Source organism: Tupaia chinensis, unplaced genomic scaffold (genome assembly GCF_000334495.1).
Source record: "Tupaia chinensis unplaced genomic scaffold, TupChi_1.0 Scaffold000622_1, whole genome shotgun sequence".
Classification (NCBI taxonomy): Eukaryota; Metazoa; Chordata; class Mammalia; order Scandentia; family Tupaiidae; genus Tupaia; species Tupaia belangeri.
Window position 1 is genome coordinate 7,644,557 of NW_006160142.1, and position 12,370 is coordinate 7,656,926.

The window sequence follows — 12,370 nt, forward strand, 5'->3', positions numbered from 1 at the left end:
AGTTCCTCAACTCAGGAGCCAGAGAAGTCCCATAACTGTCTCACCGTTTCATCCTTATAATATGTTGTATACACTTTTTAAAAAATAATATTATCCTATTTAATTTTATTTACTTTTTAAAAATTTGACGAGAGAGGGAGGGAGGGAGGGAGAAAGAGAAGGAGAGAAAGAGAGAGAGAGAGAGAAAGCCACCAGATCTGGGACTCAAACCGCAGTCAGGAATGTGAGAATCCAGTGCCCTTAACCACCACAGCACCTGTGGGGCCCCATATGTTGTATATACTTTTAAAAATAGTCAATAGGCAAGCCATACTATGTCATTAATTTTTAGTGATTACAGTTACCCAATTATAATCTTTGTGGTTAAGAAGTTGTGAAGGGGGACCAGCAGGTAGTGTGGTGGTTAAGATGCTGGATTCCCACATGGTTGACTGCAGTTTGAGTCTCAGACCTGGTGGCTTGCTTCCTCACTTTCCCTCTCTGTCTCTCTCTGGCCAAATTAAATAATAATAATAAATAAGTAAATAAAATTAACTCTTTAAAAAAGAGATTATGATAATTTTTTATGCCATCTTGATTGGGTTAAGGGATGCCCAGCTAGCTAGTAAAATATAATCCCTGGGTGTATCTGTGAGAGTGTTTTATTTGAATTGGCAAACTGAGTAAAGCAGATAGACCCCATCAATGTGGTGGACATAATCCAATCCATTGAGAGCTCAAATAGAACAAAAAGACAGAGAAAAGGTGAATTCACACTCTCTTCTGGAACTGAAACATTCACTTCTTCCTGTTCTTGGACATCTAATCTCTGGTGCATAAGCCTCTGGACTCTAGGACTTATACCAACAGCAACCCCCACCCCCAACTCCCTTGTACTGAATTACTACATCTTTGACGTCCCTGGTTCTTCAGGTTGCAGACAGTAGAAGGTGGAACTTCTTGGTCTCCATAATTACATAGCTCCAATTCACATAGTCAATCTCTTTTTCTCTTTGACTCTCTGTATCCCACTGGTTTTGTTTCTTTGGAAAACCAATATAGAGATTTACCTAATTGTGACAGAGAAGAGAAATTGTTTTTTTCAAAGGGGAAGCAATGTTTTCTTTCTGCTGAGTAATAGCTTTCACAAAACAACCATGTGTTATCTATTAATATAATTTAAAAATTTAGGCTCTTCAAATCAACTGCAAAGGAATTTGCAGAATTTGCATCTGAACTGATTGTTCTTTTCCTAATTCAAGGTCTACACTCAGGAAATAGAGAGGCCCATTGCCTGCAGTTAGTTTTGTTCAATTCTCAAGACTTTTACTTGATTTTTTGAGCTCTGGAGTAAATTCCAAACACCATTCATGTTTAGCCAAAAATTTATATAATCTTCCTTACTGAAGCCTTCCATATTTTCTTGTTACTATCAAATGTCCCCTTAATCTGAGATAAAAAAGTTGTATTTTACCAAAGTAAGTACACAGTTTAAACCCTTGTATATTAGATTTATATTATTTTTGGTAATGCATACGTCATCCACCTATTCTTGACTTCCATATTATAATCAGATTTTTCTAATAATTCTTTAAAACTCTATATTAAACCTTAATACTGTTTTGTGGCCAGGTTTTTATAATGGCAACTAAATAGTCTAAGTTCTCTTTATAACAAAGTGATATCTTGATAATCTGTTTAGGTTATTAACCACCTGTGGTAGCTGGTTTATTGGAAATTATTGCACTGGCAGGTTTACACAATCCATTTTTCTGCCTCAGTTGAAAAATCAATGAGAAGATTGTTCAGTTTACTCACAGCTTATAATGGCTTTTGCTATTTAACATTTTTTTTAAAAGAATGAGCTAGTCACCACATAATCCTTACTGTTTTTTCAGAACTATCATTAACTGCTTTAATTGTGCCACAGTTACATTTTGTTCTTTTATTTCGCTTCTTTTTATGATTACCTCTACTCCATCACTAAAGAAGGGGGAATCATACAATTGAAGTTCACAACAAGCCCTGTATCTTTACCAGCTTGTGTCATCCTCCCTAGACTAGGGTCCTTCTGATATTCTAGGTCATGAAATAATTGAACGAAAAGGGCCCACAGCTTTTACTGTGAAGCTTAACTCATTATGAATTGTCTGCTTTGCTTGTTGAGTTTTATTCCGCTTTACCTCCCGATTATATAATTTACCAAAGTCCGACGAATGAGTTTGGAAAGCCTATCTCAGTCCTGCGTAAGTTATTATTTCGAATCCACTCTATGATGGTTTTTCTAAAAAGTTAATGTTGCTAAAAATTCAGTTTTTTTTAGTATAAAATACAAAGGTGGGTCAAGATGAAATCTAGTTAAGTCTCTCAGAAAAATTAGTAAAGAAATGACCATGATGCTGCAGAAGTATAAAATGACAAAGCCTCAGAGGTTAGGGTTTAGCAGTTTCACTTCTGTTTTGTCAAGGCTTTCTTCCTGCTTTATCTAATGAAATTCATTGGTGATCAAATAGTGTAGCTGTCCAAGGTGCCCTATTCTCCCGTGATAGGTAAACATGTGCATTTAGAATGCATTTTCCCGGGTCAGCTGGTGGCACGGTTATTGACAGCTAGATCCCATATGGCTGACTGCAAGGTTTAGTCCTGGACCCAGCAGCTTGAAAAACACAATGGGCACCTGTGCATGAATGCCCCAAATCCTGACAGGATAGAGAAACAGAGAAGAAATTGCAGTATGATCACACTTTACAGGGAAATGCTTTCTCCTTTTTCTGTTTTTCTGTCCCTCTCTAGCAAGTGCATGCACCGTCTGGCAAAATTAAAAAATAAAATAAAATAGGTTTTTATGGATCTTATTTCAAGTAGCTGAAGCTTAAAATTGGAATGAGATATATAAGAACTCCATTATTAAAGGAATAAAGAGTCTCTTCCAACAACTATGGAGCACACTGAAATTTTATAACATTTATAGTTGGGAAATATACCTCATACATACATGGTACTCGTTAGCACATGTTTAAAGATGATTTAACTTTAAGTCTGAGTTCTCCTTTGACTAAAAACCATCTATTTATACAAACAAGCAAAACACATTTACTGAAAAGTACATTTGTTGAGAAGCGCCTATTCGATAATAAATACAACACAACATAGTTCTGAAAGATGTATAGGCAGAGCTACATGAACTCAGCAGCACTTTGTTGGGCAGAGTTCCTGAGGATGGAACCAGTCATAGATATTTGCTGGATAGAGAGGTTCAGCATCACTTGTACTTTTTGACTGGTCTCTCACCTGATGGCATTAGTGTGCATTAGCACATTGCTTCTGGGGACCTGTCCTGGGAAGCTGTCCTAGGACAGATGAAACTGGGACACAGTGTTGCTTCTCACTTGTGCTGCTTGGTGGCCAGATGGTTACTTCCTCCAATGTTCGCCTCCTAATTTCCTCATTAGATCTCTCAACTTCTCATCATTCTTTCCTAAATGCCCCATTTCAGGGAAGAAACAGACTTTTTTCCTTGATCACATTTCTGGGCAGTTTTCCTCTTCTGTCCATACACATATTTTAGTAAATTATGAAACTATGTAGTCACATAATAATAATAATCTTCTACTTTTGGCAGTTTGTCATGTACTTTTTGTGATGTCCCATGTGTTATTTTACCAACCTTTTTTTTTTTATTGTTATTTGATAACACATGGGTTGATTATGCCAAATTTCCTAATGACAAGGATCGCGTTTTCCTTCTACTTTGACTTGATCAAAGAAAAAGTAGTAAGATCATAGTAAAAGTAGTTTTCAAATTTGATTGAGTTTTCTGAACTCTAATTGAATGGCTTTGTGTTCTGTTTGATCAATTTCACTTGCAATATTGCTGGGTTATTTTAGACTAGTATAGATATACAATTATTTGAATGATAATTGAAGTTTTAGAGTTTGATTTAGTATAAATCTCGTTTTATTTTTAGTCAATTGAATACACATTTACATCACATTGATTCGCTGTCTCTCCCTCTTTTTAATCTTTGGTCATATGAAATTGACAGCAATAAACTATCTGTGCTGCTGCCAATATCTTGGCCCTCAGCCTTCCTTTCATGTCATTTTTTTTCACTTTGTCTTTATTAAATGTTTACAAATCATTTCACTTTAAGCTACAAACCTGCTGTTGTGTCTAAATTCTTACAACGACAGCATTTTCTTCTGCCAATATTTGAATGCAGTTTTCTTGATCAGCTTTATTTTTAAATGTGCAATTTGCAGTTACCTCCTGGAAAAAGCAGCATGCTAATGAATTTCAGACGCGGTATGAATTACTTATTTGTACATTCGTGCAAAATCAAACATGTTTGGGACAGACTTTGTTTACTCTTTGGTTTCAAAGAATAAAACCGTGCCAATAATTTAACAAGTGCAAAGGCAATCTTCACTCGGTAAGGGACAACTTGTTGACTTCAGAGAATATAGCTTGAGACTTTCTGCGGGAGAAACAATGAGCCAGTACCAGTGCACATTCCTGAGGCTACCCAGGCTTGCAATTTGACTCTAATCTGCTTTTTTTTGTGTGTGTGTGTTTATGTGGAGAGAGAAATTCATTCCACAGATTAAGTGTTAACTAGTTTTAACAAGAATCTTATCTTTGATGGAAAGTAAATCTTTGATCAAATATAAATTGAACAGAAGACACTTGTGTGAATATTCTTCAAATATCTGATGACTTACAGAGTGGAATGAGATGGTCAGTTGGGCACCTGATATTGGAAGGATGCCGTGTCACTTTGGTAACTGAAAGATGCTTTATAGCAGAAGTCAGAGTCAATCTCCTTCCCTTTGGTGGCTGTTTGTGAACTGAACTTCCAAGTAGCATTGCTTCCTTTCTTAGTTTAAGGGGGATTTCTATAGAGATTTGGTTTATAACCCCAATCCTTACCATCACAAGAACATAATTTAAGAGTTTCATCTGCTGACATTTTAAGGACAGTTTCATTATTTTATATTTGCAGGTTTTATTGAGGGATGCAATGTTCTCCTGTTGTCCTGTTAAGATCCTCCTTTTCCTTTCTATCATGGATATCATGCCCTTGGTTCAAGGACACAGTCCTAGCCAGGACTCATTATCTCTATGTAGAGAGATCAGAGTACTGGTGACAGCAATTAGAAAGGGAGGAGATGTAAAATAGAAATATTATTTTAACTTATAAGTAGAAAATGTATTTTTGATCTTTTCTTTCACAACTTCTCATGTCTCATGTCAAATAGTCTAGTCCTGATTCTGATTTATATAACTGGATGTAGCTTCTGGAAGTTAAGATTAAATAAGGGCATTGGTTCTGAGACTCGAGCAGGCATCAAAATCATGATATTGTTAAACACAGATTGCTGGACCCCATCCCAAGAGTTTCTGATTTAGTTTGTCTGGGATGGGGCCCAGGAATTTGCATTTCTAAGTTAGTAGTTAATGTTCATGCTCTGGTCTAGTGACTACACTGTGAGAACTGCTGGATGAGGGAGTTACACAGCACAGTCTTTTGCTGCAGAAAAGTGATCACACTGACTTCCTCTATCCTTCCACCTCAGAAAGATTGTCATTTAATTTTTAAATTTTATTTATTTATTTTTCTTGGAGAGGTTTTTGCTATAGGGCGCATGCGCTCGCTAGACAGACAGAGAGAGACAGAGACAGAAAGCGAGAAATCACCCCCCAGAGGGGATGGTCATGCCGCAATCCCTTCTTCTCCATTCTCCTCTCGGGATCTTGGGCACACACGCACATGTGCCCGGCATGAGTTTTAAGCCTCCGGGTCCGGGACGCGAACCGCGGTTGACTATGTGGGAGTCCAGTGACATAGCCATTACGCTAACTGCTGGTTCCCGTCATTTAATTTTTATGAAGGAATTTTAAGGGCGCATCTGACCATGTATGAAACAGTACATAAACATACGGTTCACAAATGCATATTTTTAAATGGCATTAATTGACTAGAAATTCATTGACTATAGTGTTTTGAAAAGCAAATTATGAGACAATGCTAGATTTTCAGAAGAAATCATTCACCTCTATTAGACTGCACCAGCTTATTTTAAAAGTAATTAATTTTTCCCTAAAAACTGAATTCCTGTCCATTTATATGACTTTAGAGAACTTTCAGGTATTCAAAGGTAAATAAATACTAAAAACAATGAGAAATTGTAAGCAGGCTAAATGCTTATTTTACTACCTGCTTTTTTAAAGGTTAATGTCATAATTTACTCAATTATAGTCTTCCTTTTGCAAAATATCTATTTTCTGAGATCAAAGCTTTTCACCAGGCTGTGTAATTATACATAACAAAATTAGGCATTTCCTCACAAAACTAACCTACGCAGTCAGAGATCCTAAGAACATTAGTTAGGATCAACAGAAGGGCAGTGTTTGAAAGCTGTTTGGTAGTGACAATGCAAGGTTTGTTAAGCCACTTGATTACACTGTAATTTATAAATCCTCTTCTGGAATTGAGGTCATTTAAGTTTAAAATGAAAGAAGTAAAGAAAGCCATTCCTAACATCTGAGATGCTATACATGTTAGTTCAAGTTTCTTCTTCTAAAGGTAGATGCATAAATAATAACTTCTTTTCAAAATAGTATTTTACTTATCCTTTCATTTGTAAAGAAATGTTTTGAAGATAGTAGACTGTCTTTAAGAGTCCAGAGGTTTTTTTTTTTAAATCATTGAGTATAATTTTTGTTTGTTCCTTTAGACTTCATAAGAGACAAAAAACAATTTTAGTGTTTTAGCTGTTCCTCCACACAGGCAATAATAATAAATATAAAATAAAATAATTGAAAATACAGCTGAAGGCTAAAAAAATAAAAATTTTAGCAAACTGAAAAATGAATAGTTGCAACAAGGTATTTAATTTGCATGGTAAAATTTTTCTAAGCAAAATGTAAAAAGGTATGCTGACTATGGTTTACAGCTAGCTTAACTTAGACATATATCTAAGTATGTATGTGCTGATATCTAGGTAGCCTCCCCATGCAGCCTAAGACACCCTGGAAACCTGCTCACAGGAAAACTGGCCAGTGGGATCTGAACAACTGCAAAGGCTCTGTCCAAGTACTTAAAAATCAATGAGGTTTATTTATTTATTTATTTAAAGAGGTTTTTGCTATAGGGCACGTGCCCTCACCAGACAGACAGAGAGACAGAAAGCGAGAAATCACCCCCCAGGGGGGATGGTCATGCCACAATCCCTTCTCCTCCATTCTCCTCTTGGGATCTTGGGCATGCACGCAAACGCGCCTGGCGTGAGTTTTAAGCCACCGGGTCCGGGATGCGAACCGCGGTCGACTACATGGGAGTCCAGCAACATAGCCATTACGCTTACTGCTGGTTCCCAATGAAGTTTGTTTTTTGAAAGTTAAAAACAAATTTAAGAAGTAATCTCACTGGACAAACAGTGCCTAAACCTGAAAAAAATGGCTTGACCATCAGGACTTTATGATGGCTGACTGTGAAGTGCAAGGGATTGGGATCTGAGGGTACTCTAGGGATCAACCATCGTATTTGACTATAGCAGTACCAGGGATGTGGGACTTTTAGTTTCCAAACCAGAATGGTCCTGGTAGATGGAGAAACTTGGAACTCTAGGGTATGTTTTCACTTCTCAGTGACACCTTATATAATACTGCACTCTGTAAAGCTCCATAACAGCTTTTAGGCATTTGTACTGAGTTCATCTTTTGTTTATTTATTTGAGAGAGAGAGAGAGAGAAACTCTCTTGACAGGGGCTTGTCATGCCACAGTTCCCCACTCCTTGCAGCCTTCCAGCCAGCCATGACCATGGGCACACATATGTACCAGGCAAAATTCAGGTCAACCGAGACTTGCACATGGTGCCAGCATTGCAGAGTATGTATTACTGCTTGTGCCACTGTGGCCGGGTTCTGACTTCATTTCTTGATGGCACAGATGACTGAGTTTAGTTAAGGCTTAATTACCAACTACACAAAATGCATTATGCTTAATTTTTTGAAATTAAGTGAACAAATTTCTTCAGATTGGGTAACTGATCCTTTTTCTTTCTGGTCAGTTACAACTGATTTTTCCCCCTATAAGAAGGGGGAAAATGTTAAAAAAAATCCTTTCTGGATTTTAACTAGTGATTTCAATTCCCTCTCTATCGAGGAGGATCACATAGAGGTTGTGTGATAAGGACATAAAACACTAAAGGTGAGCCATCAGCAAGTTCTAACACATTTACTATTCATCCAGCTTCCTTTTGACATAGCTGTGTATCTGTTGTCTTTGAGGTAGATTATCTCTCATGGAAACAATTTCTTTTTTTAAAAATTTTTTAAAAAGAATTATTTTATTCAACTTTATTTGTTTACTTATTTATTTTAATTTGAACAGAGAGGGACAGAGCGAGAGCAAAAGAGAGAGAAAGTGAGAAAACAAACCACCAGATCTGGGACTCGAACTGTGATTGGCCATGTGAGAGTCCAGTGCCCTTAACCACCATGGCACCTCATGGAAACAAACTCTAAAATTCATCTTTATGTCACTCCAGGTATGTAACACTGACATGATGTTTGTGAAATTTTACAGTTGCCAAGGAAAATACCAACCATGTGATACACTCAGTGTGACTGACTCCCTCACATCACCCTCATTTGGCAAAAATTACCTGAAAGGAACTACTCACTTTGACTTAAAATTTGAATGTTATGTTGTATTTCCAGCCCCAGGTTTTTGCACAAAAAATGAAAACCCCAGAAAATATATGAAAAGGAGTGAACTATCATGTTTTCATTAAACCATTAAACCTGGACAGCTGGATAAAAGATAAAAAATAGTGTACATTCAAAAAGTCTAGTAGTATTATTTAAATTACTAGGAACATCTGTTATTGGTATAGTGTATTCAACAGCACAATTGATTTTAAGACTGAAACACGGTACATATTTCAACCTTTACATAAAATATGCCCTTAGTTTTTGATTATGTAATGATAAAATGTACCTGCTGAAAAATATATGTGGAAAAAGGAAATAATTTTTATACAAATATGACTCATCTGTAGGCATTCATTTATTCTAATCCAACCAACTATGGTAAATGTGTTTGAATTACTGGGAATAACTATGCAACATTTAAAAGGGAGTGGAGATCTTTATTAAAACAGAAGGCTCCTCCAATTCCACGATGATGTCAGTAATATAGGTCCTTAGAGCACATTATTGTTTTAAGCGGAGGTCCCCACACTTTCACATTGGTTATAAAACACTATTTTGTGCTGCTGGCCTGGAATGAGAATGTCATACATCTGCAGGCAATTAGAAGAAGCTGGATTGCATGTTTGATTAGCTCAATAATAAACGGGCACAAGTGTGACTCGACTTATGTTAGTCAGATTCCCTAGACAGATTATCCTGTTGTTATCATATGAAATAACCCCCCTTTTATCAACAATTAAGTAAATCCACATTTATGGGCACTTTGCACAATTGTGAGGTGGGAAGAAATCCAACTTAAGCCTTAAGTCATCTAAAAAACTTTAAATCTAGCTTTCAATGGTATGGACCCCAATTCCAAATTTCAGAAATTGGCTGAATTATAGTTTGGGTTGGAAACACCCTGTGTGTACACAATCAACAAGTATGTATATTTTCCATAAACAAGGCATTTAATTGATTTAGTTTAGTTGATTAAAAAAAAAATTCTGGCCAGCTGTTGGCATGGTGGTTAGGTGACTGTATCCCACACAGCTGGCTAGGTGGTTCAAGTCCCCAACCCAGACTCCTGAAAAACATGCTGAGCACATGTGCAAGTGTGCCCAAAATTCTGAAAGGAGGGAGAAATGGAAGAGAAAGGTTTGTAATATGACCACCCTCCTAGAGGGGGTCTCACTTTCTATCCCTCTCTAGTAAGCACAAACACCCTTAAATATACACACAGACACACACACACACACACATTCCCAAAGAAGTAAGAATTATAAATGTTTTAGTATGTGAAGAGTAACTTGGTAAGGTAGTATAAATATTTTCGAGAAAAATAAGATTTCATTTTCATCATTCACAACAGTTTCTACTGTGCCAATGCATGGCATAGGTCTTGATTATATTTTATTCTAGAACTTCTTTATTCAGTTCCAGGTATTGTACTTAAATTCAACTGTAAGTGTTAATGATGGACTACAAACTACTTTTGGAAATGATTCATTCATTTATGTATATTTTTTCTCTCAACTACCCTTAAAATACATCATATCAACCAGTGTTTTATAACATAGTAAGGTAACTAGAATTAACAATAAGTTAATGTGTATTTCAGAAAAGCTAAAAGCGGTGATTTTTAATGTTCCCAACACAAAGTAATGATAAATTATAAGATGGATCGGTTCATCACTCTTATCTGGTCATCACGCCTTATTTTCATGTGTATGCACACCATACTCCATAAACATGTATTATTGTCATGTATTATGTGTCAATTGAAAATAAAAAAGATATATATCATCAGAAGTGCTAGAAATGACTCAGGATATAAAAGTGGATACTTAAAAATTTTTTTAGCAAAACTTTTCAATTTCAGGAGAAATACCACCATACCTTCCAATCTAATTTAAATAAGACTATTAACAGTTGGTGTATCTTAAGTAAACTCAGGGCATGTTTTAACAGTATTCACCCATATACATAGATAAGGATAACCTCATTAGTTTATCTCATTGACATAATCCTTAAATGAAGTATCAGAATATCTAGCAGATGCTGAAGCATTCAGCATCAATATTGGAATTCTGACTCATGACAGTAATACAAAACAGATGCTAATACGATGCGCCCTCTGAAAAGTGACACCATCACAGCATGGGTTAGCTCTTGATGTTTGGTACTTAAAATTTGCAAAATAAAAATAATAAAAGTCAGAGCATGATAGGTTTTCTTACTTCATTTATGAGCCATTTAAAATCTAGTATCTGTTATACAGAAGATAAAACTAAGCACTGGTGAATAAGGAGCAGTATCCCTGGGTGTGAGGAGATACATCTTTTACCTACTGTAGCAGCTGTGATCCCAATCGAACCCCTCACGCATAACCAGTTCCAAGGTAAGAATTGCTGGGCCCTTTCTATTGGCCGGTGTGCACCATGCACTTACGTGGTGGTGACTTGGAGTCCTGTAATGCCAATTTACCTACTCAGCCCCTGGCAGTGACAAAGGGGTCTGGGGGCTTCCAGGGCCCCATCTGAGTAACACGATCTCTACATCAGGCAGTTCTGAAACTATTGCTAAGCAGGAAAAGAAAAACAAAAGTCCCTTAGTGCAGTCCAGTTAGCTAATATCCTACATGTCTTCAAAGCCCGAGATTCTTATCACTTTCCTAGCACGATTTTACAGGTGTTTCTAGAAGGCACAGCGATAATGCACTTTGTGTGTGTGTGAAAATAAACAGAAAAGCCCAGGAAGAAAGTGCCATGAGACTAGTGATATAAGTGAAATGAGCTCAAATAAGAACTTTAAGAAATACATTATAAAAGTGAGTAGGGAGACATCCTCAGGTAATGAGAAGCAGGAGTCCTATTTCTTTATTCCTAAATGAGGAACATAAGCCAATGGTAAGTTCAATGAGAAGAACTTGAGAAACCCAAGCAGGACATTGATGGAGTAGCATGACAGCAGCGCACTTTCAGACTCCAAATGAATAGCCCGACCACTGCTCTACCAGCTGTGGCCCTGGCACCCACCTGCCTGGGTTTTGAAGGCCAGCTCTGCACTTACCACCTATATGAACTTTGGTTCTCAAACCTGGCTGTGCACAGGAATCACATGGGGAGATTTTAAGACTACTGATGCCTGCAACCCACCCTCAGACACTTATTTAATTGGCTAGAGCATGGCTTTGCTGTGAAGAAGTTTTAAAGGCTCTCAACTGACTTTAAATATGAGCAGCTAATGTTGGGAACCACACGGAGGAACATGTGAGCTAGTTTCCTCATTTGTAAAGTGATGATGACACCGACAGCAATGACCTCTTAGGATTATTGCACTGATTAAACGTGATAGTGTAGACAAAGCATGTAGCACAATGTCTGGCATGTGGAAAGCCCTCCATAAGTGTGAGCTGTTGTCACCCTCACCATGAGGTGCACTGGCAAGAACGTTCTTGTTGGTGTAATAAGTCAGGCTTACCTTGACACACGTTGTGCTCGCTCTGCTCATAGCCTGCTGCGCACTGGATTCGGTGGGAAGGGTTGGAAGGAATGCGCTGGGGGTCAGCCGGGTTCCGCCGGATGACAAAGTTATTTCGGCCAGTCTGCACCTCAGGGCCAGCAACTGCAGCAGCACTGGCCACAAAACCACCCCCAGGCAACACTCCACTGGCTGGCATTCCCCTCGCT

At 37.4% G+C, this 12,370-nt stretch overlaps 1 protein-coding gene across 1 annotated transcript in view; it reads right to left on the reverse strand.

Annotated features, from left to right (window-relative positions):
* EFEMP1 (EGF-like fibulin extracellular matrix protein 1) overlaps positions 1-12,370 on the reverse strand; it is a 70,511-nt gene that overhangs the window by 51,289 nt on the left and 6,852 nt on the right. The window contains exon 5 of the mRNA XM_006159049.3: positions 12,162-12,368. Within this exon, the coding sequence (XP_006159111.1) occupies positions 12,162-12,368 (207 nt within the window). The remainder of the gene's footprint in view (positions 1-12,161; positions 12,369-12,370) is intronic.